Raw genomic sequence first — 27,426 nt, 5'->3', positions numbered from 1 at the left:
AAGTGCAAGTGACCCAAACTTAGTATTTAACACATTTAAATAAAATAAAGAAATGACATATAATATATATTAATTTGTTTCGATTTAATTAAAATTCTACCACCATTTAATTTTATGGGTAGGACGAAAAGCTAATTCTAAATGAATTGTTAGTATTGTATTAAAAGGTTAAAATATGCATCACAAAAAGTCAATAAACATGAAACCTTCACAACCCTATTCACACTTTCAGATTATTGATAAATGAAAGTTTTTTAATTTTTTATTTTTAGAAAAGGTGGGGTGAGAAGGTCCGAATTGAAAAGAAATAGAATCTTATGGGCGTCTATATATATATATATATATATATATATAAGAATTAGGGTGAAGCAGAGTTCAAATGAAGCACCCCACACTGGTCCCTCTCCCACTCATCAGGCAGTGCCGTCCGTTTGCAGCCCTGGCTTGGTGAAATTCTTGGATACAGCTGGTGCAATAAACCTGCATCATCTATCCCACCTGGTACAGAATGTCTGACTCATTATTCCTCATATCATAATCACAGCAGTTGACTCATCGCCTCTCTCCTATGTGGATACTCATCGGTTGATGACTCACCAACAGCTGGCTTTTGACTCATCGAACATGTTCCCATGTGGACGGTGATCTGTGTGCACTTGTGGCCGTAACTCATCACCTCTCTCTTACGTGTATGACGAGATGGGATGCAGACGTGGCATATAACTCCCAGCACCAGGGTTTTAGATGACTCGTCACAGCATCCTATGTGGATGGTAAGTTGGAGAATGGGTTAGGAACATTTGGTGATGGCTCATTGGAGCCCCTGACGTGTGCGGTGACTATATTGCTGAAGTGGCCTCTATGAGTCAACTTTAGCTCCACCAGATGTTGTTTTATTAATTTTAACTACTTATTTGTTTTATTTGGATAAAAATAGATATTTTATGCACTTATCAAGTATACTTGCTTGCTAGTTTTATAGTTGTTTGCGCACGTGCATAATCGTGATCTATATTAATGTTTCAAAAACAAAATTATTTTATTTTTTAACTTAATAATGAAGAAGTGAAATGAAATTAGGCTAATTATATTTTAAAGCCTCATTTGATTTGTGTTATAGAATTATACATGGTTGAACATAATAAAAAATTGAATGATAATCAATTCCATCGTTCATTATATAGTATTTAGTTTGACGTATTATACGTGTGATATCTCACACAATAATGATATGATGTTTTATTTAAGAAACTACAAAATATAATTAAATACAAAAAAACTATTAAAGATATTATTTTTTATTTTATTATTGTAGCTTGACAATAATTATTAAAAGTAATTAAAAGTCTCTCAGTATTTATTGAAATATAATTTTAAAATAATAATTCTCGTAGAATTTTTCTTTTACATTCATATGAAGCAGAAGTACAAATTAGAGATTCAATTAAAAATAAAAGAACAAAGATTTATTTTTTTAAAACAAGTTACAAAAATATGACAAATGTTCGATCGACGGCATGTTCATCGAAAATAGTTTAGTGCCATATATCCATGAACAAAAGAACAAAAGTTTTATCTTGACAAGTTCCATATGCACCAGCAATCAAACTCAGTTGTACAAAACTGGATGCATGGGAGTAATATAAACATGCTACGACCGAAGTAGAGAAAATCCATGTGCGGCTCTCAAAAACAAAGCCGCAAGCTAATCCATCCAAGGTTTTGCTCAAAGGGCATTTATTTTGTTGTCGAATAGAGAGAAAAGAAAACTGCTCCAAGTATTTTTAGCTTCCCCAGCAGATCCTCCATCCTGCCAGAAGCACCCCATCAGTGTTATCCAAAAGTTTCCCAGGAAGAACTGGGACAGCTGAGAGAACATCAGAAAGATGGCAGCCATTCTCATACGTGCAACGCCAGCTAATGCATATCCTCCTCTTCTCCAAATTATGAGCAACTGGGGAACTTTGTCTTTTTGCCACCATCTTACAGAAGAAGCAGCATGGCACCTTAGACTTCTGTATAAGTTTCTATACAACTTTCCAATTCCCATTCAGAAAATACGATTTCCTGCAGCCAATAATAATCACAGCTAGTAGAATAGCTGATGGAATACAGGAATGGAGAGAGACCAGTCCGAGGTATCTATATCAGAACATATTTTGCACAACTCTCTATGGTACCCATTATCTGCTTGCAAAGAAAATGAAAACAAGCAAAAACTAAGAAATATCAGAGAGGGATATTTATCATGCAGATTATTGTGAAACAGCCAAAGCTTGCAGCTATTTGTTTGACCAAACAAATGCTATTCTTTGAAAAGCTTTTTCTCTATCAACTTCTGCCGTAACTCTGTAGCTTCCTCTGTCATGCCTGCAGCATGTATTCCTTGAATAATGTTGGAGCTAAAGGTAGAATCATACTTTCTTTTACTTGAAGTCAACATTTCTATGACTTGAACTGCAGTATCCAGTTCTTTCTTTTGGCATAATCTATGAATTATGAATCTATAACAATTATCTCTTACTCTGCGTCGGCTATTATTACCCATCACATTTAGTAACTGTACAGCATCTTCAACCAGATCTGCCCGACAGAACCCCCATATTAGGCATCGATAAGTAACATCATCTGGACAAGGCCCAAACTCTACCATGTACTTGTACACCTCCAGTGCCTTCTCCATGAAACCATGCTTCGCCATTCCATCAATCACAATATTGTAAGTAATTAAGGTAGGAGAGCTATTTGTATTGCCCAAACACTGAAGAATTTCAATAGCTTCTTCTACCATTGCCTCCTTACAGAGTGCACGTAGCAGCGTGTTATAAGTAATTATATCAGGGGAACAGTCACGTAGAACCATCTGATCAAGGAAGTCAATAGCCCGATCAAGCAGACCATGCTTGCATAGACCATTAATCAAAATATTATATGTTATAACTGTAGGAGGGTTTGAAGTTTCAACCATAAAGAGAAGTATCTCATCTACTTCATCCCAACACCCATATATACAAAGTGAATGGAGAAGAGTGTTGTACGTTACAGCATTGGGCTCCATTCCACGTGAGAGAAGATCAGAGACAACTAATGTGGCGTCTTCATAATTCCCCTGTTTACAAGTAAGATTGATCATTGAATTGTAGGTTATCAGATCTGGATAACATCCCTCAACTGCTAGATCTTCCATGATCTCCAGAGCATGTCTGGCTCCAATATGTTTACATACCAACTCAATGAGGATTGTATAAGTAATTATATAAGGAGGGCACCCCTTTCTCAGCTGGTCTTTCCAAAATTGGATGGCTGCATCATACTTACCATGATAAAACATGGCTCGAATTATTGTGTTAAAAGTGATAATATCTGGAGGGCAACCACTCAAGCTCATTCCTTCCAGGACATCAAGAGCAGACTTGAGATGCCTTTTCCTGCACAGACCACCAATTAGCATGTTGTATGTGATAATATCAGGAACGCCACCAGTCATAACCATTAGTTGAAGGACTTTAGCAGCTTTGTCTGTACGGTCAGCATTGACAAGGCCTCTGATCAACTTTATGCAGCACAGAAAATTGGGAATTTGGTTTCTACGAGTCATCACATCTACTACCTTCACTGCATCAAGTAATTTCCCACGAATGCAGAAATTCTCGAGAATTTCATTGTTAGTCTTCTCATCATTTTCAACAAAGGGCCCATCCAAGGAGAATTTTGAAGGATAAGTATATTTTCTCGAATGGGTTTGGTCAATGAGTTTCTTTTCAACATCAATTTTGTATCTTTCCAATTTGAACTCTTTTTGACTGCCCTCGTTGATAGTATCATGAAAAACCCCAGTTTGCTGCCCTTTACACCTTAGCAAAGAAGCCGTTGCTCCTTTTCCATAAATCTCAGTCCACCGTGGATCACATGGAGTTTCACAGTTACCCACAAATGAATACCTAGAAGGAATCAGAGCCCTTCCTTGAGGATAATGAGTGATGCCATAATTCAGATATGCTTGGTTGGGGAAAGAATTCTGGGTATGCAAATTGTGAACCTCCATCATTGATTTCAGTGGTAGTACTGCGAAGGCCATTTTTCCTCCCCTCAATTAAACAACAAAATAAATTTCTACAACATAGCTTCTCCAACCTTGTCCTTGATCAGATAATATTCATTCAAAAGTTCCGGCGAATAAACTTCTTCCATTGAGACCCACTTATTAAGTCAAACTGCAAGATGAAATTAAATACGTATATCTCAGATAAGTAAATCAATGAAGTATGCAACTCAAATTTGAACATAAGCAACCAACTAACTTTTTAATCTAAAAAAGGTTCAATTCTAGACTTAAAATCATCAGAATAGCAGAATAAAGCAAGACCAAAAGGTAGCAAAAGGAAAAACTCAAAAATTCAAAATCTATTAATTGCCAGTCTTCCTTAATTATCATCACCACAACAACTGAAACGCGACAAATCCTTCAGGTAATGCAAAACCGAACTCCAAGTGAGCTAAAAACTGATAAACACACACACACACACACTTATAATATAAGAAAACCGAAACAAAAAGATAATACCACTCTACATTCGTCTAATTTCCGCGATATACAGTTCGAACTACGATTAAAATCTTCGCAAATTTGTCCATAGTACCACATATAACATGATTTATGACCCAAGAAAAAACACAAAAAAAAAAAAGGAAAGAAGAAAAAGTAAGATTGAATGTCAAGAAAAGAAGAAATGAGAAAGAGAAAAAGAACCTGGAAATGAGCGATGAGAAGCGTGAACAGCAAAGTGAGGGTTTAGGGTTTTACCAAAGAGAAATAGCTGCGCACTCCTTTGTAAATATCGAAGAGACTCTGTGTACGGTACGCTCTCTCTCTATTCCACCAAATCACTCTCTCTCGTTCTCTCTCTAAAATATATTTTATAAATTATATATACATATATATGTATCTTCTTACATTATTATATATGTAAATTATATCAATTTTTTTTTTTTATCAATTTACAATATCAATGTAGCTAAATTTGCACTTTATCATATGTAATCGTCTTTTTATTGATTTTTTTACTGAAAAAATATATCATGTTGTACATATAAAAATACCAAATCACATAATCCTTAAACATCACATGTGCACTATAAATAATTATTTCAATAAAAAATTTGATTGAATAACAGTTATAAATAACAAAGTGTAAAATTTTGTAAAGTTGAGATGTTAAGTTGACACAAAAAAAAGTTTAAATGCCAAAGTATAAAAAGAATCATATTTAGGATAAAAAAATTTAATTAACCCTGATAATAATGTCAGAAAGGAAATATATTGGGCTAATTACCAACTACTTATTTCAAATATTACTATAATTGTATCTATTAATCGTTGGATCTCAAAATTCGCCTTAAATTACTTTATTTTTTGTTTTGTATGGAAAGTAATAAATGCATTTGTGCAGTGTAAATATTATATAAAGATGATTGAAATGTTTTGTTAATACATAATAATTGGCATTATTATTTTTGTAACGTTATGTGATGTGATCAGCAAGAGCATCCCAAATTAGTAATTACAATTTCAACTTCCACAGACACAATATTCGTATCCATAACACGCATGTGATAAATAGTTGATTCTTCTAGCTGCTATTAGCAAGTATCCTTTGTTGCATTGCACGCCCCAAAAGTTATGATTCAACTTCAAAATGACCTATATATAATAGTGTGTTTGGCCGGCGAGGTCCAGCTCAATTGACGAAACCAAGGCCCCAAACTCTAGTGTCGTTGGTTCAAATCCCCCCAAAAACGCAACTTCATTTTTTTCTGAACCATTCAGAACCTACCAAGAAACAACTCTAAACATTCCACAAGTATTTTGCCTGCATAAGTTTCCCCAACCTGACCTGAGTACTGCTATCGTAATGGCAGTAAATTGCCCTGTGATAAGTTTGGATGGGAAATACAGTTGAACAAGACAACACAAAGAATTGTTCTCACAAAAATATTAAGTAAACTTGAATATGGCAGCAGTTGTGACTTGGCAAAATGAGATGAAACTGCAATAAGATTGATCTGAAGATGCAAAGAAGAAAATGACTGCCAAAAGTATAAAGTAAAACCCATATACCAGCACATAAATTCAAGAGATTCACCTGAATGGCGATAAATGATTCCTTCCTGGAAATAATCCAATCAGGTTGCCAGCTACAATAGGCGAATAAACTACAATGCATGTACATGGAACAAACAATTTTAAGTGCACTAATGCAATTTTACATCATATACTACAGTAATTTCTTGTAAGCGTCCTTTGGAAAATATGCCATCTTTTCGCTTGATCTAAGTCACTCAAGTGGCTATGGAGTTGCCCCTGTGAATAATATTCTCAGAGCACTGGGAAGCAAAAAATACAAATGAACTAAATACAAGACTAACCTAGGTGTAGGTGAGGTCTGGGTTTGGATCATTCTCATTGAAGCAATGGCTACTTGGCACAAATCAAGATATGCAAAAGCTTCCAGACCACTGACACCATGAGCAGGGACCTTAACCTGATTTCGATTTAGTTACTGAAAATGATCTCCTTGTTGAGAACGGAACGACAACCTCATAAATATTGTGGAGAAATCCCCTGTCATACATGTTATTCTTAACCACTTTCACTTCTTCTAGATGAGATCTTCTAAAGTACCTCTTCCATTTGCTCTCTTGAGGCTTTCTTTCTTCACTTAGTTCACCCAAACTAGCTTTCAGAGCAGCTGCACTTGCCTTTGCCTCATTTACCTTCCTCTGCCAGCTGAGGTGCTCTTGCCATTTAAAACTCTGCAGTTTAACAAGGAATCATCGAGCAAACTCAAATATGTTACTTTTCACCACATTAGCATTAGTTTTGGTTTCTTTCTTCTCTTACTACGTCTTTTCGCCCATTTTCTTGTTTTTTCTCTTTCTTTTGTTTTTTATAAAGAATAGGGAATTGGGTCAGCATTACGTCACTTGCATCGCTCCGACACAGATATCTAAAAGCACATATGATTCTGCACAGTGCCAGAAAACCGCAAATAGCTTCAGAAACTGGAAAATATTATTCTCATCCCTGGGTTTCAACCTCTTGTCAAAATCATCCCTGTAGTTTTAAGTTTTAGCAGTGTTGCTCTCCCGATCACATTCCAATGAGAAAATGTGCACTAATATATGAGTTTTTGGTTAAATTACTGAAACACCCCAATAACAAGGATAAATTGGAAAACCAATCCAATTCTTGAAGTTAGCAATATAATTCGTTATATTTATTCTTTAGTTCCCTTGTAATGTGACCACTGGATCAAGTGCGGTTGTTGAACCTTCAACTTGAAGCTCATCTAAAAGCCTATTCAAAGATTTCTAACAATTATAAAGTTAACAACATTTCTTGCATCTTTTGAGTACAAATTCTTTTTGGATGAAACATTAGGGCAAAGAATATACTCAACAAGATTCATATTCTAGAAGGTCAATGTTTTCCCCAGTAACTTCACTTGTAACTATCCTAACAAGGAACACAAGTTATGGACCAACAAATCCACATGGCCTAGCAACAAAACTTCAAAACAAAAAACATATAGTTTCTAGTAGCAATATCCAAATAAATCGCCCAAGATATTTTAATTCTTAGAATGTTTCTTTTTTTTGTATTAGACAAAATAATAAATTAACAAATCAAAATTCGCAGTTAATTAATAGATTGGCTGTTCCAAATAAGAATTCCTTTTTTATTGGATGAGTATGCTATTTCACATGTGATAAAAGAAAATCATTGTCGCCCACATTTGTTAAAGAATCAAAAAGATAAACCAATTTGGGCCACGAACAGAGGCCTTTGTGTGTGACGGGGGGGACGTGAAACCCAACTATTTTTAAAGCGGATTTTCCTCTTACTATACATGTCATTTTGCCAACATTTACATATACAATGGATCTCTATCTTTATTAGCATCCAATTAATCGATTCTTTAAAGGATCTACTCCACTATGGTGTGGATGATTTGATGAGTAGATGAAATCTTTCTTCAGGGTGGAATCAATACTTGTACTTCATATTTTGTATAATACAGGTACAAATTCGAGCCCTCATTAATCATTTGATATATTATTTAGGGAATTACATCCCATCTCTTAAGATTTGACTTAGATGACTTGAGATTTGTTTCGCCTTACGTATAACTCCACTAAATAGAGTTCCAGCGAATTATACACGTGACATTCCAAAAATCATTTTTTTCACACTAAAACTTCCCTAGACAAACTTTAGGTAAGACATCTTCGATCACTTTGTTGTTACAATATTTTAAAGTGAAGATTGCCAACTAAAAAAGGCAAAAAGATGGCTAGATACAACAAAATGAGGGAGACGTTTCGAAGAGACAAGAAAAATAAACAAATGGGTATCAAATGCTAGTATCTTTGGACATTTTGGTTATTTCACCAAATTTTATTTCATATGTTTCTTTTTGTTGGAAAAGAGCGAGGGTTTTTAAGTACTTTGTGCTTTTTCAACTGGGTTAGTAATGTTTTGTGAACCTCAAGGGAGCTAATTACATTTTCTATCTACCAGTTAGACCAAATCTTAGGAGGTGTAATGTAATTTACCCTATCATTTAATAGCAATGTAAATGTTTATGATTCATCCTTTACAAACTTCCAGTGGAAATATTCCTCTTCCAATAGAATAACTTTTGTTGAATTCTATACCCATCCCTTTTCTTTTCCTCGTTTTCTGAACCTTTGTTTTCTAAAAATAGGATTTGTCTCAAGATTGTTCATTTTTATCAATTAAGGGTTTCTCTGAATTTGAAAGCTATCACTTATCACATTTCCATTTCCAAAATTCAATCAATTAAGTCCGTAGCAATTACCAATTTCGCCATATCTCCCCTTCCTTTGTTTTTTGAGATTAGGATCTTATTATGATATCGTTACTCTTCATTTTTACTAGAACCTTTGAATTTATTAGATAGCGATTACTATCTTGAAAAAGTATGTGTTGGCAATTCAATAGATTGATATACACGTAACTATATATTTTCTTTTCCAACCATTTTTATTGTTTGGGATAATTAAATGGTCAATTCTTCTTCTTTTCTTCCTTAGCTTCCCTATTTATGGATGAAACCAGAGGAATATCTGATTACTTACAACTAATTGATAATCTGAATTCAATATAAACATAGAATTATAAATATATAGGACATAAAACATGAGACTTTAACAACAAGAATTTCAAACATCACATGTACTCAAGATTAAAAAAAAAAAAAAGGAAAGAACAATAAGTAATATTAATCAAAACAACATGAAAATTGCAATTCTTATGAATATCCACTAGTCGTAGAACTCTGCCAATTTGAGATTAGAACTATAAATATGAAAAGTTAAAAAGCCTCTGAATTTGACATTCCATTTATAAAATTGAGAAGTGACAAAACCCATGTTTCACCACTTTGTTTAGTCATCAACACCTCAAATTGCCATTTACTTCATTTGGTGATTTTTATGAGTAGAAGTACCAACTTTTCAGGTATGCATCTATATTCTATATTCTTCCAGAAATGCTTTCAGAATGCCAAAATTAACAAAAATGAAACGCTCACAGACGACTTGATTAGATTTAAGAGCTCAGAGATGGAAATTCACATTTCCCTTTCTAAGAGAGATGAGAATTGAAATGAAGCTTAGATGTTAACACAGTCATAAAAGGGCATGGCGCAAGCCTAGCATCACTTTTATAAAATGGCCCTATGGTTTCTCACAGCGCAGCTATACGCATGCTCAGGGCGCCTTGTGAAAGCCCAGCCTTTCCAAGGCTACGACGAAAAAAGTTGGTCAAAGCCCAATTTATTTTGAAGATTAAGCTTTGCCTAGTATTAAAAAACGTCAGGGGCCCAGCCTTTGAACTTTTTTTTTTAAGAAATAAAAAAAATGTGTTTATTGCTACAAAATCTAGCTGTGATACAGATGATGAATTGAATGATGATGGAGAAGAAATGAAGTCAGAGTAAGTCTTGCACTTTTTTGAACCTTTTCCCCCCTAAGAATAGTTATTTTACATATTCCTTCTATGGTACAATGGTTAATATAATTTCTAGTTTGCAAATTTAATTGTTTGTGCATTATTGATGTTAAAAGATATTGATATGTGAATATATAATTTATTCATTAAATATGCGTCGTGATTTAAAAAGGAGTACACCTTTGGCTCCAGGGCGCCTTTGTGCCATGAACCTTTAACAACTATGGATCTCACGTCCACAATTAATACAATTCTCGTTTTGGCATACTCTTTTGATACTTCTACCATATAGGGGCCTGGCCCGCATCATATTGCTAAAAGGTTTATTAGGTGTATTACAGATGTTTCTCGAACATGTTATCGTTATGGTATTTCATCAGAATATCTCAAGCTTGAAGATATTCAAACTTTATATGAAAGAGTATCAACTACATGATGCATTATTATGTCTCTATTTTTATCATAACTAATTGCATTTGTAATATTTTTTCTTGATTTTATGATTCTTCTTCTATTCAGCAGCTGAAACTTATGTTTTGTGACGTGCTACGAATGCTTGTGTTGCAAACTTCCAAACAAATTTTATTATGGTTACCAAGCATAAAAGTAAAGCAAATCGCTCAATATAAGAAAAATAACAGGTCTTCAAAAGGACCAGTAGCTGCTAATTAGATTCTTAAAACATTCGATAAAAACTTGAAAATAACACCATTATCACAAATGTAAAGTAGGTTTTTTCAAGAGACCAATTCCTTGCATTGGTTTCATGCTAGATAAATTGTTTATTCAATAATTGAAAAATTGATTGAAGTACTACAATTTAGAATGTTTGGAGTCCAAAGATCAAATACTACAAACCATGTGATTGACCTAAAAAAGTTAGCTACCAATCTTCGGAAAACAGATGAAGTACGTACATCTAGTCCAGAAATTTTTGTTCACATGCTCTTATGTCGCATAAGAGCATTTTATTTGGCCATTCAACTTATTATTTAATTTCCTTTGGCTGCATATGAGCACAAACAATAAAGTCACTGTGAGAGGGAAAATTTGTTACATATTGCAAGTATAACCTATAAATGATCTAGTAACTTGACACAACACAGAAAAATAAGATTTTCAACAAATACTAGACATGGCATACATAGTCACCTATATCACATGTGTAAGCTTCTCTTGAGCTCAATTCTTTTATGTTTATGAAAGAAGAACAAAGGAAATTACCCCCAGGAAATATTAGTAATTGTAAGAAAGGTCATGTTTTAACAATTAAAGCCAGCTAACAAAGCAAGAGTTAAGTATTAAGAGTGAAAACGAGAGTAACATATTGGGAGGGAAGGTGAGTTTCTTCTTTGGTATATCTCACTAAGACTTTCTTACATGGAATATGGAACTAGTGACAAGTGATGATTACTTAATTCCATATTTCTTATATTTATCAAATGGTCCATATCATATTACTTAAACTATCAGAAGTTGAGCAAAACAATCAGCAAACCATGTAGCAGGACATATATCCATTCACACTTGCGAAGAATAACCAAATATATTGAAGAGAAACGTGACTTGATACCTCATTAGTGGTAGTGTTTGTAAGGCAGAGTTTAGCATGGTACGTGAAGAAACCAGCTAGCAGCAGAGAAATTACAGCCAGAAACACCATAATAAGGATTTGTGTGTTATAGGCATTCAACAACCACTGCCACAAGACAGATGCTTATTGTCAGAGGCATGAAAGAATGAGCACACTTCACAAAATACACCTATTAACTTAGGCTCACCTATGCAGTATGTATTCACCCACATTTCAGGAAGGACCAATTAATCCCATTAACTGATTATCAATGACCACCAAACATAAATGAAACGTTTCCAGAGTTTCTGCTAATGGAGTAGCGAGCCTCTCGCCCTAAAGTGAGCAAATTCAGAAGCCAAAATTCCTCACAAATGTCAGTCATGATCTCTCTTGACCCACCCCACCTTCTAGAAGATTAAGTCCTTGTTATGTTAACCATCAGTTTGACAAGAATGGCTTCAATCACTTCTACAGTTTTGTTGGGCCAGTTGTAGAAGTTAGACCAAGTTAATAAATTTTAAATGACATATAAATCATTGACAAGTTGCTGGGATCAAAACTCGTATAAAAAGACTCCATGTATAGTTTTGCAAAATAAATGCAGTTCAAGTTGGTGGCATGTTCAAGCTTGGAGTGAAGGGTGATACTCTATGTTAGATGTTGAAGTTAAGTCCACTTACCTGTACAACAAACGGAGCCAACTTTCGGAAAGAATTTTCAATGCCATAATAAGCTGCCACACCAATAGAGGGACATACATTCGATTCAGATTGTTTGCACAGTTCCAGAACTATTGAAGAAAATTTGGAATTGCACCAATCAAACCTGTTAGAATGTGGATAACTTGTAGTTCTTTCATTCTACCAGCAAGAACCAATGCCAGTGCAATTAATCCGTATATGCAGATGAGAAAATGCCTGCATATGCAATTAAAAACAATTCAAGGGCAATATCCAACTAAAAGAGCTCAAAATCATGTGACAGATATTTCACGACGTCCTACATTTTCATCTGAACTTATACATTCATTTCTTGGTGAATTTCTCCTGTTTTAGTATATATTTCTAGCTTAATATCCTAACTGAAATATTAGCAAGTTAGATAGATGCTGTTAGCATCTTAGCATTTGGTCACCTCAATATCATGATTTTTTTATAGGTTGATAACATTGCTAAAAAAATTGTAAATAAAAATCCTGCATGCACAATACTGCAACTTTCAAATTTTTACAGTGAATTTCTTCAGTGGAAATAACCAACGAGAGTGTGGATTACTAGCAAGATTGAATCTGTCTTGTTATGTTCTATTACTTACCAAAGAATAAAAGCCATGAAGTATCTCGTGTTTCGCTCTCCAATGCAATTGTTCTTCAAAGAAGAAAAAAAGAAAAACAAAATGATAATATATTATAACAGACATAATGTACCTATCATTAATGATATCAAAAAGGAAATTTAGTGAACAAACCATCCATGCACAGTGATGGTCAAATCGAGCAACACAGCGATCACATATGCTGCAGTGCTTTGACCTAGCAGGTCTGATAATACAAGGAGGAAGGAAATTAGAGCCAGTTCACAATTCTGTAAGACAAGTTCTGGACGTCTCATACCAGAACAATAAGCTTACTTAGGGATCTTGCAGGTAGAACATTCTTTCTCCGAGAAGATAACGTTGTCGTATGGATAAGCAGAAAGGTATTGAGAAACATTTGCAGAATTCACAACCCCTGGGTCAGAAAAGCTAGTCAATAGAAAGAAAAGAATGCCCACTCCAACTGCCAAGAAGCTTGTGTACCTGCTAATACATATATTTCAAGCAAGGTCATAAATATACATCCATCAGGACAACAAAAGAAAGCAAAGAATACAGAAAATACCTGTGCACTCCACTTAAATAATACCCCGGTATGTAGTTGAATGATGACGTCGCAATGAAATAATAAGTTCCTCCAATTATTATTAAGTACAGCAACTGCAAGGAGACAAAAAGAAAAAAAAAACAATGAAACTTCTTTCTGCTGAAAACAAAGGGACAGGTCCAGGGTCCTACATGCAACTCCAGAAATCAAGAAATATATCATGAAAATTGTTATTTCATGTGTGGTTTCGGAAAATGAGATTCTCTACTTGTTAATTTCTTGTTCGGCTAAAACTTTAACTTTTCAGCCTACATATTAAGCCCATTACAAATCTTGGAAAAGGCTGCTTGAGTGGCACTTGATGAATAGAGTCAACACTGTATGTTATTATGTTATGCTACTCAAATACTTCTAGATATCTCAATCACTTCCTTTTTTCTTATAGAAGGGGGAAGGTGAGTACAAAGCTGATGAATAAATGATAAATGCAACAGAAGACTTATCCTCATGAAGTCTGGAGAGTGTTTGGGAGATTAAACTGTTCGAGAACCATCAAGCAATAAACTCTAAGCCAAAAAAAAAAAAACGAACGGGGCAAACAAGATGATAATGGACAGTCCAAAAGAATTCGTAGCCAAGCTTAAATATGCAAACAACAGAAGAAGCCCATAAACACAACACTAAAACTTTCAAAGGACTAATCAACAGCCAGGAACTCAAACAACGGTAAAAGAAGACCTGAATTATGGGGTTCGGGCGGTCGCAACAATAGTACTCCACAGAGAGAAGCGCATTGGAGCCTCTAGACCCACATACGAAATGAATAAATCGCCTGTGCCACCACCACTAACTACGGATCAGATTAAACACAGAAGAACAGCGAACAAATTGGAAATAGTCACTATACGATTATTCACGAATTCGATGGATCATCATAGAGAATAATACCGGAAATAATCGTAGGCGCCGAATGTGATGAAGAAATGAATACGGTGAATGAAGGTCCCCTGAAAAATGGGCCACTGCCCGCAGAGGAATGACACTAACACCAGCAGCGTCGCCAATCCATGGCACACCAGCAGCCATTCCGCCATAAAGAATTCTTCACTGGCGGGCTTTGCGGGGAAAGGAAAACAATGAAGATTGTTGGGCAGGATGAGAATTTGAGATGAGAGGAAGTAGAACGGGGGTTGGAAGAGGGATTTTGACTTTGCAGACAATCACTGACAAGTCTTCAGTTGCAGACTACATTCATTCATTCATTCATTATTTTCACTATCTTTTCAACAAATAAGTAATTAACTTAAAATCCCAAATCCAAAAAGAAAAAAAGTAATTAACTTAAAATATTTAAATTAGAACTACTTGACTACCTGTTTGCAATAACTTAAATTAAGTACCACTCAAAATTATAGCTTCAGTTAAGTTAAATGAAGATCTTTTATTAAGCTAAAAGATGTTAATTAATCAGTTTTAGGCATTTATTAATAAATTAAACTTTTGGGTAAATTACAACAATTTTCCTTGTCATTTAGCATAATTATAAATATATTCTCGTTGTTTGAAAAATTAAAATACCCCCTAATATTTGAAAAAATTATGTAATTCTTGGATGTATATATGAAATTGCCAACTTTACCCCCATTGTATTTTTAAACAAAAATAAAAAATTTATAAAAAAGCAAAGAGGGAGGATGAAAAATTTTAAAAATTATAAAAACATTATCCATTTAATTCAAGAAAAAAAAAATAATTTTAAAAAATAAATAAAATTATAATTTTTAATCAATAAGGCATTTTGGTCAAATCACCATAAAAAAGTAGATGAACACCTAACAAATTGTACTAATTGTTATACTACTACTAAATTGAGAAAGTATTAATAATTTTTCAAATAACGAGGGAGAATTCGTAATTATACAAAACTTCAAAAGAAGTCGTTGTAATTTACTCCATCATTACATCATCATCACTTATCCATTTATTTTCCCTATAATCAAACACTTATATCTATGAAGAAAATTTAAGATAATGGGGGATTTTAGTATGTGTGTTAGATATGTGCTAAAAAATTAATAATAATAGCTGATGTGATGATAAAATATAAGTAACTAAAATTAATGTGATATTTGATCTGAAGAGTAGGAAAGCATGTTTGAAATATATTTTTCAGAAAAAGTACAAATATACATCTTTCATATACTCTCCAGTCTCCAACTAATTGGTAATTGCATGAAATGAAACTATAATAAAGCCCAGGAATCTACTCAAAACTTCAAAATGCAGGTTCATATGGGACTACAAATCCCTGACATCTATGGTTTCCTCAATGGCGTCGACACAAGAGCTCACTGACCGTCCCTCGGACATGGCATCAGCAAGCACTGCACGAGCTTTTTCATGGCGACGCAGAATCAGGACAGTGTTGAGAACAGCCCATCTCACTTGAGCGTCGGCCTTCTTCTGTGTAAAGCCCAAGCTCTTGAGTAATTTGTCCAACTGTCGGCCAGAAAATGTCCAAGTTAGAAGTATAGATAGGTAACATTTTATCCATGGAAGGTAGCAGCAGAACTCAATCTTTCTGGAGAAGAGTATTTCTTTGACATTGTCAGCAAGAAGTTCAAACGTGCTTGATCTGATTATGTCAATAAAAATGTTCAGACATTGACTGAAGAGATGGCATGGCAATAAACTACATGACTTGGGGTCGGATGACCTGACTATTAATTTCGCCAATTTGACATAGGAGATGTAAAGAACCACAATCTATAAAAGTCTAAGTTTACACGGCTGGGGTCAATGATAAAATTGAAAGGTCAGAGGGAAATAAAACCGTGTTAATATCTGCAAGACCACCTTCAGCGGTGCCAAAGAGAAGATACTCAGTTGCCACACCTGCTAGTGCTATACAGGAAAATTTGTTCAGTGTCTGCAAAGAAGCACCAGTATCAGTAGTTTCAAGTTCTCATAAGTAGAAGAATGATTAAATAATAGTAGTAATGATGTAAGGAAGAAAGAATAAAACCTACAGTGGCTGATACTTTTCCTTTGTTCACCTTCAATGGAACAAGTAATCTTGCGTTAGCAGATAAAGAATAGCACCAAGCATTCAGTAAATGGAGGTTTATTATCTCTTAATAGAAGTCATTGCTAACTCCGAACTCATTTACACATTGTCGAAACAATTCCTAACGTTACCATTGTGGTAGATTTTCAGAGGCAAGTATTTCAGATATTTTAGATCGTACCTCAGGCATGAGAAGAGTAAAGTATGAACTAACACCATGAGGTCAGAGAATATGATTTTGCTGAGAATCAAAATTTCTATGGCTCCACTGGTTGTGACCCACTCAACCAAAACCACAAAAGAAAAAAGGAAAAAAGAAAAGAAGAAAGAGAAGAAAACAAAATATGAAAAAGTAAAGAAAAAATCCATGAAGCGGAAAAGAAAAAAGAAAAACGACAGTTGTACTAGTAAAGAGAAGATAAAATGCCTATTTGGTAGAAGACATCATGGAGATCTCAGATATTGCTAATCAGGCAATGAAAGTAAGTAAGCTGGAAACTGATAAATTAGGAAAAAGCACCCTTAATCTGAAACTACTTAACCAGTACGAGAGATTTGAAAGAGGAAAACAACAGGGGACATAAGATCTAGAAAGAAAGGCACAGATTGGAAGAAGTACACCCACTTCCTCAAGAAATTCAAAATCCACGAATGCGGTCCCTGCTTGTACATTGAGTGATCCTTCCTTCTTCAAAGCATCCAAACTGGTTAGTGTATATCCTTTGGGTAGGATTCCAAGCAAATATGCAATCAGGAAATGACCTGCCTCATGCTAACCCATATGCGGATGATAATCAAGAAATGATCTCAGTGCAAGGAAATAGAAGAGATCAGTCACGGTAAAATGCTTATAATTAACAATATAACTAGTTAGGACATACAAAATTATTGTGTTACAGACACATCAATGGAGGGATATGATAGCTAGATAGGAATCTTACTTGAACAACCCTGTCATGGTACTTTTGGCTGAATGAATGGGCAAGTGTATCAAGAACCAAGAAACTGATCCCACCATTGAAGGAAACCTATGCACGACCACTTAGCAAATAGTAAATTTATACAAAGGCCATAATGGCTCAGCAATCTCGAAAAAGAGGACAAAGGAAATGATGTCAGCAACTGTGAAGAGAGTTAGAAAAATGCCAGTGGTTGATTAAGTATGCAAATAATGACACGCATAAATGATATGCAAAGATACTGGGATTAAATACGAACATGGTTAATAGGGAAGGAAGATATTGGCATTTTTCCTCCTATCAGCGATTCTAGAGGCTTAATCAATAAGAGAATCCACTTCTGCATAGTTGGGCAAGACCCATGAATAAAACTGAAGATGTGCATTCAATTTTAAGATAAGTTTATCCTATATTGGAACACACAAACTTATCGAGTCTTTGTATGATGAAGCTCTTAGCATCCGTATATATGCATAAATACAAACAACACTTATTTTAAAAATTGATAAGAACAGCACAAAATGTGCAACAAAGAGTTGGCAATGGCTAAAACGTCACAGCATACACACGTATCAGAAGAACCGTAAAGTATCTTTTAGGTAAGCATACCGCATCAAATGTCCATAGAAACAAGAATCCGAGAGACGTGAAAAGGATCTGCTGAGGGCTCAAATCAAACACGTTCCAAGCAGCAATCCCTCCCAACAGTGCAGCAGCCTGAATTATCCTCTCTATAGAACCCAGTGTGGTATCTACCGGTGATAAAAGAGATGCAGCTTCTATTCCATTCAATCTTAATTCATCCAGTGTGTAGAGCCTTTGTGGAATCTGCATTCGATCTACTTAATTAAGTTAAGCAGATATCAAGAATTCATAAAGCAGAGGCCTTTCTCTAAATGATTAACCATGCCACCAAAGAAAGCAGAGAGTCTTAACGGGCAGCATCACCTGATTAAATAGACACGATCAACGCATTAACTGTAAAGATCTTATGATTCTGGTCCTTTCTTTTACATAGAACTACTTGACAGAGAACAATTCTACATGCAGAATTGGTATCTTAAAACTCTAAAGAAGTAAATAATAACCCATTGCATTACCCAAAAAAAAAAAAAAAAAACAAACATAGATCTTTTTTCTGATTAAAAAATACCTGAAAGTTAAAGAAACAAAATGTAAATAATAATGCGGACGATCAATTCAAAAGAAACAAATAAAAGGTGAAATTGTGCATGAACCTGGCGAGCGGTGCCGAAGCAGCGGAGACCGCCGGGCTTTGCCTGCAAATCCTTGACAAGATTCAAAGCGGCCCTCTCATTCCCATTGCTCAACTCCTTGTCAACTTGCTCCAGCACTTGCCACCTCACAGCGGCGCCGCCGGCCGGCTGCTCCAGTCCACTCACTATTCTGCAAGAGCGACGGGAAAGGGAGAATGCCCCTCCACTATACGTTATAATACGGCTACCCATTGCCTCCAACTTCAAATATGCAACAATGGCTACAATTTCTTGCTGTGTTTTTAATTATTATTTTGTTTCATTCATTTTCTTTCCATTTACTACAACCACAGCTATTACGGCAGAGGATAATGCGGGATGCTTAAAAGCCCAGAAACGTCGTCGTTCTAGGTATTGCATTAATATATGAGCTCCCTTGTCTGTTTTTACTTGCGTTATGGAGTAGTAACAATGAAAATGTATATTTCTTCAGTGAAAGGGGTTTCATCAGTTCCGGCGATTCAAATTCAGAAGCGTCCAGTATGGGCTACGGGACTGAGGGAAGGCGAGGCAGCGGTGCGCCGTCGCAGAGCGCTGAGGAGAGTAGACAGAGAATTGGAGAAGGGAAATTACAGAGCGGCGCTGTCTCTGGTGAAGCAGTTGCAAGCGCATCCCGCCGGCCTCCTACGTGGCTTCGGCGCCGCTGCCGCAAAGGTACAATCACAGAGTGACCAATTTCGATTTGCTCCCTTCAGTTTCCTGTCCCCGTCACTTTCTCGATATTTATTTAGGCGTGGCTAATTTATTTTGAACAGTTTCAATAAAATTAATTTGAGTATAAAACTATAAGCAATCTTCTATAAGCAATCTTCTATTATAAGATAAAAACAGTAAATTATAATTTTTTTGAATAAACTAATTATAATTATTAATATTTATTATCAAAATAGAATGATATTTCTAATATTAGTGGAGTTTGAATTTAACCTTTATTTTGCCTGTTAGGAAGATAGGCACCATCGCCAATTTCGACCAACTTATTAAAAAAAAAAATATATATATATATATATTAAATTGTTTTGTTCCAAATATCAACTTTAATTTACTCTAGGTTCTACTCTTATTAACTTCACCTACAGTAAAAATTATTGCAAAACAACTTAAAAATTAACAACCTACAATTTTAAAATATTGGTACATTAATATAATTGTGTGTACTATATAGGATGTAGTTTATGAGAATTAAATAGTTAATGCTTTTCTATTAAGTGTATATTAATTAAGGATTAATTAATAGGACTTAATAGACCTATTAATTTTCGATATTACTCTTAGGAATAACAATATCAAAAAAGACAACTCACCCGAATAAGAATTCGAAGAAACAATCACATTTTTATAATAGAATAGATTCAACATTTATAAAAGAAAATTACGTGTAGAGTTTGTTTTCCTCACACTACAAGATATTGAGAAAGAATGAAACACAAATGAAAGGTTAAACAAAATAATGGAAGATTATGTTCTGCAGGACATACTTTTCCTACACACCCTTAAAGAGTTTACATTTGATTCTTATTTACTTGAATGAGAGCAAAATTGGTAAAATTACACAAATTTATCTTTCATAAGAGGATATTTGGGATATCCTCCCAGATCAAACATCTAGATGTTCACTGCTTTGACAGAAAGAGGACATAGACCTTCAATTTTATGGGGAGCATAACATTTGTCTAATTCAATGGAGGGCTTTATTATCTTCATGTATTTTATTCCATTTGACTCACAATCGTTCAGAGTGTGTAAAGGGTTAAGGTGATTGGGGTTGGTGCTATATGTTGGTAAATTTGAGTGTTGGGATGTAATTAATTCCTAAAATTGCTAACTTTGTGCAAGGGAATAAAAGATTAATTCATGAAGTTGGCATAATGAACTATCACTAACAAACAATATTAAATTAGGATTTCAAAAATTTAAGATCAACGGGGTAAGTGTCTATTTATAAATTCTTATTTGTTGCAGATTTAATATTATAGGTTCCTGGAACTATATCATCCTTAGATGAGTCAAAGTTAACACGGGAGATTGAAATATCATCGCTACAGTTAGTGGTCAATGCAATCCTTGACTCCGTCAAGTGTAGCCTAGAGTTTCAACTACAGGAGGAAGAAATAGAGGTATGTCAACTATGATCCTTAGTGCTCTCTTTCTTTTTCTATTTGAGTACACCAAGAAAAATATTTAATCATCCGATATAGAGAAATATCCTTGAAAGCATTGGAGTAATAGCAAGCAACATGACAAAGAGGCTTGAAGAGAAGTGGGAATTCTACAGCATCATGGTGCTTCTCAGCTTTTAAAAATTTGGTTATTTTTTTAATAAGTGTTCATGGATCAGGTAAGTTGGCATAACATTGATATTATGAAAGCTATATAGCAACTTTTTGTTAATTTAGTTGATATGATGAAGCTTAAGTTAGGAAGTTATATAATTGTTAGCTTGCCAAATAGCAGATTTGATACTGTACCAATGCTAGATATGTTTTTTCACGTTTAACTTGTTTATGTGTCTTGTGTGCATAAAAGATGAGTTATTGATTATAAAATTATTCAGGGGAACTTCTATTATTCATGCAACTTAATGAGGTTAACTCGCTGTCTACAACATTATTACAAAATGTCCTATGTGATAATTAGGATAAAGAGGTCACTTTGGGCTTCTCTGTATCTACTCATAAATGCATTACATTTACCTTTTTCCTTTGCTAATCTCTTAATCAAATAAACTTTTTGTAGGTCACTATACAAGATTTTGGAAGAACAGTGAATGCTGAGAGTAATGACTCTGTTTACAAAGATCATCTAATGTGTACGCATGTAAGAGGTTGTATTGCTTTCCATTTTATTTGGTTTGACAGCCACTTCTTTTCAAAGGTGAACATAGAATAAAAGCTAATGTGAAAAGACTAGGAACAAAACCTAGGAACTCGAGATAACCAAAAATATCAAATTGAGCAGGCCATCAGTAACCGAAAACCAATATTGATATGTTGGTTACTAAATTTGTGTTAGCTTATTTCATAGTTAGCTATAAATTATCTATGCATAATTAGCAACTTCCTTGACTAGGTTTTATCTTGTCCCCTTTTGATGGAAAATAGTATAGATTCTTTTTGTTCAGTGTTACTGTTTTTACATTTACATGTACTATATTATATATATACAGTTTGGTGAATAAAATGTAGTCCGTTATTTGTACTTGCATTTCTTTTTTTTTATGTATTTTGAATTTTTGCATTGGTTTCTTCGTAAAATTAAAGTTTTTCTTATTTTATATGTTTTAGGTATAAATTATTTATATCATCTCCCAGTATGGATATTATTAGCTTTCTATTAACAATGTCTCAATATGAATAAATTTACTTCCTTGTCTGAATTTTACAACCATAGTCCGAAATATTATGTTAAATTAGACTAATTGTTCTATGTTTTCATGTATATAAATGGATTTTTTGGTAGTTTACAGATTGGATTACAGTATGATCCTTTCTTTGTCTTAGTCCGTTACAAGGTTTAATTTGCTTTTATTTACAAAAGTAATAGGAACAATTTCCGTCATCATTAGATCTATGTTTTCATGTATATATATGGATTTTGTTGGCAGTTTACAGGTTAGATTAACAGTATGATGTTTTCTTTGTCTTAGTCACAAGGTTTAATTTGCATTTATTGACAAAACTAATAGAAAAAGTTGACAAAACATTTTCCATCTTTATTAGAATAATACAAAAATCTTTATCCCTTGTATAAGGGCAACAGTCCAACTATACAAAAAAACACATTTTATTTTTGAAACCGTAACATTAACTGATGATATCATTAGCGGATTTGACTTATCAAATAATATTTTATCATTTGGAGTTATCTCACCATTACAAGAATGTGTGCGTCCCTATTTCATAATGTATTCACCTGTTGTCTATGATCACTATTCCATTCACCATCCCCAAGAATACTCGTTTTGGTTCATCTCCACCATAAGTGGGATATGGGTGACAAGCTCACCTGGTAAGTGGTCATCATCCTCCGTAACGTGCCTCAATAAGTTACCATAACCGCAAATGATAAGAATCAAGACATGACCTAATGCACTCCTATCACCTATTTGACATAGGTAGTTTTTCCCTTATAAGCTACACTCCTTGATATGTTATGTAGAATTGTGTCAAAAACAATATCCATGTCCCATATAAATGTGATTGACGTTAGCATAAATGTATGGCTATAAGAATGATCATTGTCTTAAGGATGTAGCAGGGAGACTTTTATCAAATATTGATTCAGTATAACGTACTTTGAGATAGGTTTGCTTATGTTTTCGCCTCAAGATCATTGCTTGCTTTAATATTCACTCCTTGAGCATTTATTGTTAAGCTTAACTTACTGTTGGCAGTAGCGTGAAACTGAATTTGATGAATCTTCTTCAACACAAAATTCTTCATGTTTTAACATTTTTCAGCATGAAGCTGGTCACTTTCTAGTTGGTTATATGCTTGGGGTCTTACCAAAAAGATACAAAATACCGAGTGTGGAGGATCTGTTGCAGGACGAGTTCGCTGGTGGGAATGTGGAGTTTGTTGGCTTTGAATTTCTTAGAGATGTAAGTGCACTAAGGTACTTTTGTTTGCTCATACAATAATTTGTGTAAGTTTAAAGTTTTTGGCTGTATATTTTAAAATAAAAATTTTTATCAACTGTGAAGAATGCCTGCCCATGGATGACTGGGATGGCCATCAGCATTTAATTGAAGCAGTACCAAGCTATTGTAATCAATGACAACTTCATCTAACAGCTTAGTCCTTAGAGTGGAGATAACATATTTTGCACTGCCTTCGTTACACAAAGAATTTTTGGATTTCTATTTCATCTGTACTAAAATGCTTCTCTGTTATTATAAATGAGTAAAATGTACAGTTAATGACTGTTTTTGCCCTCTTGTTTACATTTAATAAGAAGAAAATAAAACTTCCCTTACCATATGTCTGACACCAATTAGCTGGTCATTAGAAATTCATTTTTTATTTAATTGACAAGTGGTAATATTTTAATTTGTTTATATTAATTTCACTATTATAGATTTTATATTTTTAATAACTATTTGGAAGAAATTCACCAAAAATAGACTTTTCTTATCTCCTAGCAAAAGTCAATATGTCATCCTTTACAAGGCAGAGAGAGTATTTAATATGGTGTCTCACAATCAGATGCATTGCATTTTAAATATCCAAGCAAGTGTAGTAGTAATTGACACTTTGCTTAAAAGTTTATGAGCCAAAAGAGGAACTTTATTTTTCTTTCTCTCATATGAAGTTTATCAAAGTCAATGTGGGGAGATAGATAAGTTGCTTCAAACTATCCTGTCAACAAAAAATTTTCTACCATCATATGTTTTAAGATACCTTTCAATCATTGGTGAATTGTAGTCTTATCTCTTCTTTGTGTATCATAGGGTCTTTTTAATGTATTGGAAGCATTTCATTATGCAATAGCTGCATTTTGAATTTATTGCAAACATATCTGGGATTCGTTTAAGTGGCGATCTCATATGCCCTCATTCCTGCATTACAACAACTTATCCTAGATTGGCTAGATTATTTGTGAATGTACCCTATGTTCCATTCTTGATCATTGATAGACCCAATCAGTGAGTTAAAACAAGGAAGCCTTAGAGTGACCTATTGGCTGCATTTTATGATATATGAATACCATTTCAACCTCTTTACAGTTTGTGACTTCCATCCATGGCTAATCCTGAGAGAGGCCTTATCATCTAACATGGCAACTTGAGTATCGATTGGTGGACAAGGAAAGATGTAGTATATGCTTCAGGATCAATTTTGTCATATTTGCCACTGCTTCATCTCCAGAATGTACTTACCAATATCTTAGTCGAACTTGGACAGGTCTACGGGGCGACCATGTCAAAGGGAAAGTTCACCAAAAAAAAGCTTTGTAAAAAGGTGAGACTCTCCTGTAGCTATCTTTTGCTTCTTTCTATCATAATCAGTTGAGAGTTTTGTTTGGGGTTGGTGTGGGCTAGCTGTGAAAAAAGGATGCTAATGGGCCTATATATCTCACAAAACTGATGATGCGGAGATCTTATGTTAAAATAACCATGATATCTTGGTGTAGTAAACAAGTTGATCCAGTTCTAATTATCAAATTATGGTAATTGGCAATCTATGTATGGAACACTGTGTACCGCATAGGTAATATGGCTTCTCAGAGTCGTACTTACTTTTTGTGGCAACTGATACATTTGGTATATAAATGACCATATTTCTTGGTTGGAAATCTGAATATGAATTTGGGACAGTGAGAGTTTTGTGTTCTGATGTTACCTTACATTTGGCAAAAGTTTCAATATTTCATCCATGAGGTGATCTTTTGTGTTAGTTTGTCTGTTTATGAAGAATAATCTTATTGCTAAGAATAAAGACCAACTGTCTAAGTTGTATCCCTTCATAACAACTAGAGAAAGAGAGAAGCTGAACCTCTTGTAGGCTCTTCCTTCAAAACCGTAAGCTTGAGTTAGTTCTATCATTTGATAGAGGTTTCATTGGCCACCAAATAGTGGCAAACTCTATCCTAAAATATCGAGAGTTTTGTTATGTGTTGAAGAGTAACGACATTTTATCCCTACAGATCACTAAATGAATAAGACACACTGGATTTGAGATTTATTTTTCAGTCACCTGTCCATCCAAATCCACTAACAGAAACTTATATTAACATCAACTCTATCAACTGAAAAATGATCTGCATGCTTTATGCATCTTGATCTTTGTAGAGCTTCTCTTAAACTATTTCTGGAGCACTATTTTTCTGCATCACATATTTTCTTTCTTTCTTTGATTACTTTCCTCGTGTATGTATAAGACTGAATCCATTCGAATTTCGAAAAAAGATTCCTCATCTTGACTTTTAAGGAATCCTTCATCAGTGGTTGTGGATCACTAATTTTGTCAATCTTTCCAACCTTGGTTCCATAGGAGCAAGTAAACAAGATTGACAAATAGAACTATGTGTTTAACCCATTCTCAATAGTCACAAAAAAGTCCGCAAAATCTTAAATTTTGTACTGTTGAAATTTCATTTTGAACAGACCTTAAAGAAATTTTCATGTGTAATCCTTGGAGGCTTGGCAGCAGAACATCTTATTTTTGGATGCTCAGAGTTACTGCACTCAGACGTTGAGAAGGTCAGTTTCAACTTCCAGTTATTCAGCACTCCTCAGTCAGCTGGATGTTTTACTACTTTACTAACTGTGGCCTATCAAATTTGAGACAGCTGGATAGAGTACATAAGTGGCTCAACTTCACAGAGAGTAAAGTCGAGTCAGAGATTAGGGGGGCTGCAGAAGCTGCTGTCACAATATTGTATTCTCACAGTGAAGCTCGGTCTAGGCTAGCTGAGACCATGGCCTTAGGAAGATCAGTTGGCTTTTGTATTGAGACGATAGAGAGAACATTAGACTTCAAAAACAAGTCAAACTGCTTCGGTTAAGGCAATGATGTGAAGATATTTTCTGTTTCAGCTTACGTGCTCCTTTTCCATCTCAGGTTTACGAGGCAAAGGTGAGCCAAAAAGGTTTGTATCTCCTTAAGCAAGACATGAAATATTACTTTGCAAGAGAACTATACACAGGCTGGTATGTATTTCTTTTCTGTTGGTCTTACATTGCGGATTGTGATGTTGGTGTTTATTCAGGTGTTACAAAGTCGTATATAAAAAATATCAGGTGTCTCTTCTCCTGAAGAGCTGGCATCACGCACCATCCATGCCATGCAACAGTTACGTTCCTAGTGTTCCTCAGGCCAATCCTTAGTTCTTCTTGAGCTTTAAGCTCAGAAGTCAATGTGTTAGAGAAACTGATTCCTTCACTAGATTGGTTATTTGCCGTCTTTTAGAACCATCTGTCTACTGGTTTTGCCCGCCCGTTATAGTCATAAGAGAGAGACCATAGGACATCTGTCAGTTCCTTACTAGCCTCTGGGTTTCAAGGTGTTTTTTCTCCTGGTGGGCGACTGAATATATTCAAGAAAGGTGATTGCAATACTGTACATATGTCTCCTTTATATTTGTCTAGGCTTCTTCATTTGGCACGACACAAACATTTCTGTAAGAATTCTTCTTATGGAGCATTACATTTCAAATTAGCCATTTTATTCTAGATGAGGATTCTTCTCATTTGTCATGAACTGTCACCAATACTTGCAGAGGAGAGCATAATCGTGCTGATATTAATATGCAAGAAAGGAAAAAGTACACTGCCAAGATTCTGAATTAGTTGCAAATGCTACCAATCATTTAAAGGGGAACAGAATATCATCACAACAGCATAGACAAGTAGTCCTGGGGCCAACGCAGCATCTACAAGGACCAGAATTCGCAACCTAACACTTCTGATGGAAAAAGAATGAACGAAAAAAATACAAATCCAAACAACTCAGCATCCAAAGTGCATAACAAGACGATGGGTTTTATAAGGACACCCTCAAATCTCAATCAAACAAAAGAATTCTTGGCTTCTCATAAAATAAAGCTCAAGTCTTTGGAGAGCTTTGTCAAAAACCTCATCTTGCATGGACAGGATGAATTAGAGTCAGCACATGTATCACAATTCAGCATATAGCAAATTGGAAGTCCA

General features: G+C 34.7%; 4 protein-coding genes across 16 annotated transcripts; 1 reads left to right on the top strand and 3 right to left on the bottom strand.

The window, feature by feature from the left end:
- Positions 1-1,520: 1,520 nt before the first annotated feature.
- Positions 1,521-4,906, bottom strand: LOC105161873 (Pentatricopeptide repeat (PPR) superfamily protein). Its single transcript, XM_011079716.3, has 2 exons — positions 4,751-4,906; positions 1,521-4,214 (listed from the first exon to the last, which is right to left on the bottom strand). The coding sequence occupies exon 2, from the start codon at positions 4,076-4,078 to the stop codon at positions 2,306-2,308; it is 1,773 nt and encodes a 590-aa protein (XP_011078018.1). The 5' UTR covers positions 4,079-4,214; positions 4,751-4,906; the 3' UTR covers positions 1,521-2,305.
- Positions 4,907-6,099: 1,193 nt separating this feature from the next.
- Positions 6,100-14,739, bottom strand: LOC105161872 (DHHC-type zinc finger family protein). 2 transcript variants are annotated; one of them, XR_847808.3, is made up of 11 exons: positions 14,422-14,739; positions 14,212-14,305; positions 13,492-13,586; positions 13,242-13,409; positions 13,080-13,152; positions 12,927-12,979; positions 12,438-12,529; positions 12,293-12,345; positions 11,610-11,735; positions 6,427-6,813; positions 6,100-6,361 (listed from the first exon to the last, which is right to left on the bottom strand). XR_847808.3 is itself a non-coding variant. In XM_011079714.3 (10 exons), exons 1-10 carry the CDS (start codon positions 14,565-14,567, stop codon positions 6,538-6,540), a joined length of 1,176 nt encoding a protein of 391 aa, XP_011078016.1. In that variant the 5' UTR covers positions 14,568-14,739; the 3' UTR covers positions 6,100-6,537. The 2 variants fall into 2 exon arrangements, 1 of the variants encoding a protein (XP_011078016.1); XM_011079714.3 differs by having other exon boundaries at positions 6,100-6,813.
- Positions 14,740-15,615: 876 nt separating this feature from the next.
- Positions 15,616-19,158, bottom strand: LOC105161869 (stress regulated protein). 4 transcript variants are annotated; one of them, XM_011079707.3, is made up of 7 exons: positions 18,738-19,158; positions 18,109-18,327; positions 17,482-17,568; positions 17,166-17,312; positions 16,503-16,529; positions 16,307-16,402; positions 15,616-15,972 (listed from the first exon to the last, which is right to left on the bottom strand). In XM_011079707.3, exons 1-7 carry the CDS (start codon positions 18,966-18,968, stop codon positions 15,772-15,774), a joined length of 1,008 nt encoding a protein of 335 aa, XP_011078009.1. In that variant the 5' UTR covers positions 18,969-19,158; the 3' UTR covers positions 15,616-15,771. The 4 variants fall into 4 exon arrangements, 3 of the variants coding, with proteins under 3 accessions (XP_011078009.1, XP_011078011.1, XP_011078010.1); XM_011079709.3 differs by having other exon boundaries at positions 16,330-16,402; XM_011079708.3 differs by having other exon boundaries at positions 17,166-17,228.
- On the top strand, positions 19,145-26,949 carry LOC105161871 (translation initiation factor 3 subunit I). Of its 9 annotated transcripts, none has more exons than XR_002287124.2 (9): positions 19,145-19,430; positions 20,753-20,893; positions 20,975-21,058; positions 21,513-21,593; positions 23,236-23,376; positions 24,680-24,736; positions 25,882-25,977; positions 26,067-26,353; positions 26,487-26,949. XR_002287124.2 is itself a non-coding variant. In XM_020693895.2 (8 exons), exons 1-8 carry the CDS (start codon positions 19,188-19,190, stop codon positions 26,185-26,187), a joined length of 918 nt encoding a protein of 305 aa, XP_020549554.2. In that variant the 5' UTR covers positions 19,145-19,187; the 3' UTR covers positions 26,188-26,949. The 9 variants fall into 9 exon arrangements, 5 of the variants coding, with proteins under 5 accessions (XP_020549554.2, XP_011078015.3, XP_011078012.3 ...); XR_847806.3 differs by having other exon boundaries at positions 26,067-26,366; XR_847807.3 differs by having other exon boundaries at positions 26,067-26,427; positions 26,518-26,949.
- Positions 26,950-27,426: the final 477 nt, after the last annotated feature.

The sequence above is a fragment of the Sesamum indicum genome, linkage group LG5 (assembly GCF_026168435.1).
Source record: "Sesamum indicum cultivar Baizhima isolate 11 linkage group LG5, ASM2616843v1, whole genome shotgun sequence".
Classification (NCBI taxonomy): Eukaryota; Viridiplantae; Streptophyta; class Magnoliopsida; order Lamiales; family Pedaliaceae; genus Sesamum; species Sesamum indicum.
The sequence above is the reverse complement of the archived record's forward strand: the minus strand, read 5'-3'. Positions and strand labels throughout refer to the sequence as shown.

Coding starts and splice junctions, on each gene's coding strand:
- LOC105161873 (XM_011079716.3), bottom strand. CDS start 4,078: ATGGCCTTCGCAGTACTACCACTGAAATCAATGATGGAGGTTCACAAT.
- LOC105161872 (XM_011079714.3), bottom strand. CDS start 14,567: ATGGCGGAATGGCTGCTGGTGTGCCATGGATTGGCGACGCTGCTGGTG. Junction 14,306..14,421: donor GGCGCCTACGATTATTTCCG/GTATTATTCTCT, acceptor GTGGTGGCACAG/GCGATTTATTCATTTCGTAT. Junction 13,587..14,211: donor GCCCGAACCCCATAATTCAG/GTCTTCTTTTAC, acceptor GTCTCCTTGCAG/TTGCTGTACTTAATAATAAT.
- LOC105161869 (XM_011079707.3), bottom strand. CDS start 18,968: ATGGGTAGCCGTATTATAACGTATAGTGGAGGGGCATTCTCCCTTTCC. Junction 17,569..18,108: donor TTCTATGGACATTTGATGCG/GTATGCTTACCT, acceptor GGTCGTGCATAG/GTTTCCTTCAATGGTGGGAT. Junction 15,973..16,306: donor GTCTTGCAGATATTAACACG/GTTTTATTTCCC, acceptor TCTGGCCGACAG/TTGGACAAATTACTCAAGAG.
- LOC105161871 (XM_011079710.3), top strand. CDS start 19,188: ATGAAAATGTATATTTCTTCAGTGAAAGGGGTTTCATCAGTTCCGGCG. Junction 21,059..21,512: donor GGGAATTCTACAGCATCATG/GTGCTTCTCAGC, acceptor AACTTTTTGTAG/GTCACTATACAAGATTTTGG. Junction 24,737..25,881: donor AAAAAAAGCTTTGTAAAAAG/GTGAGACTCTCC, acceptor CATTTTGAACAG/ACCTTAAAGAAATTTTCATG.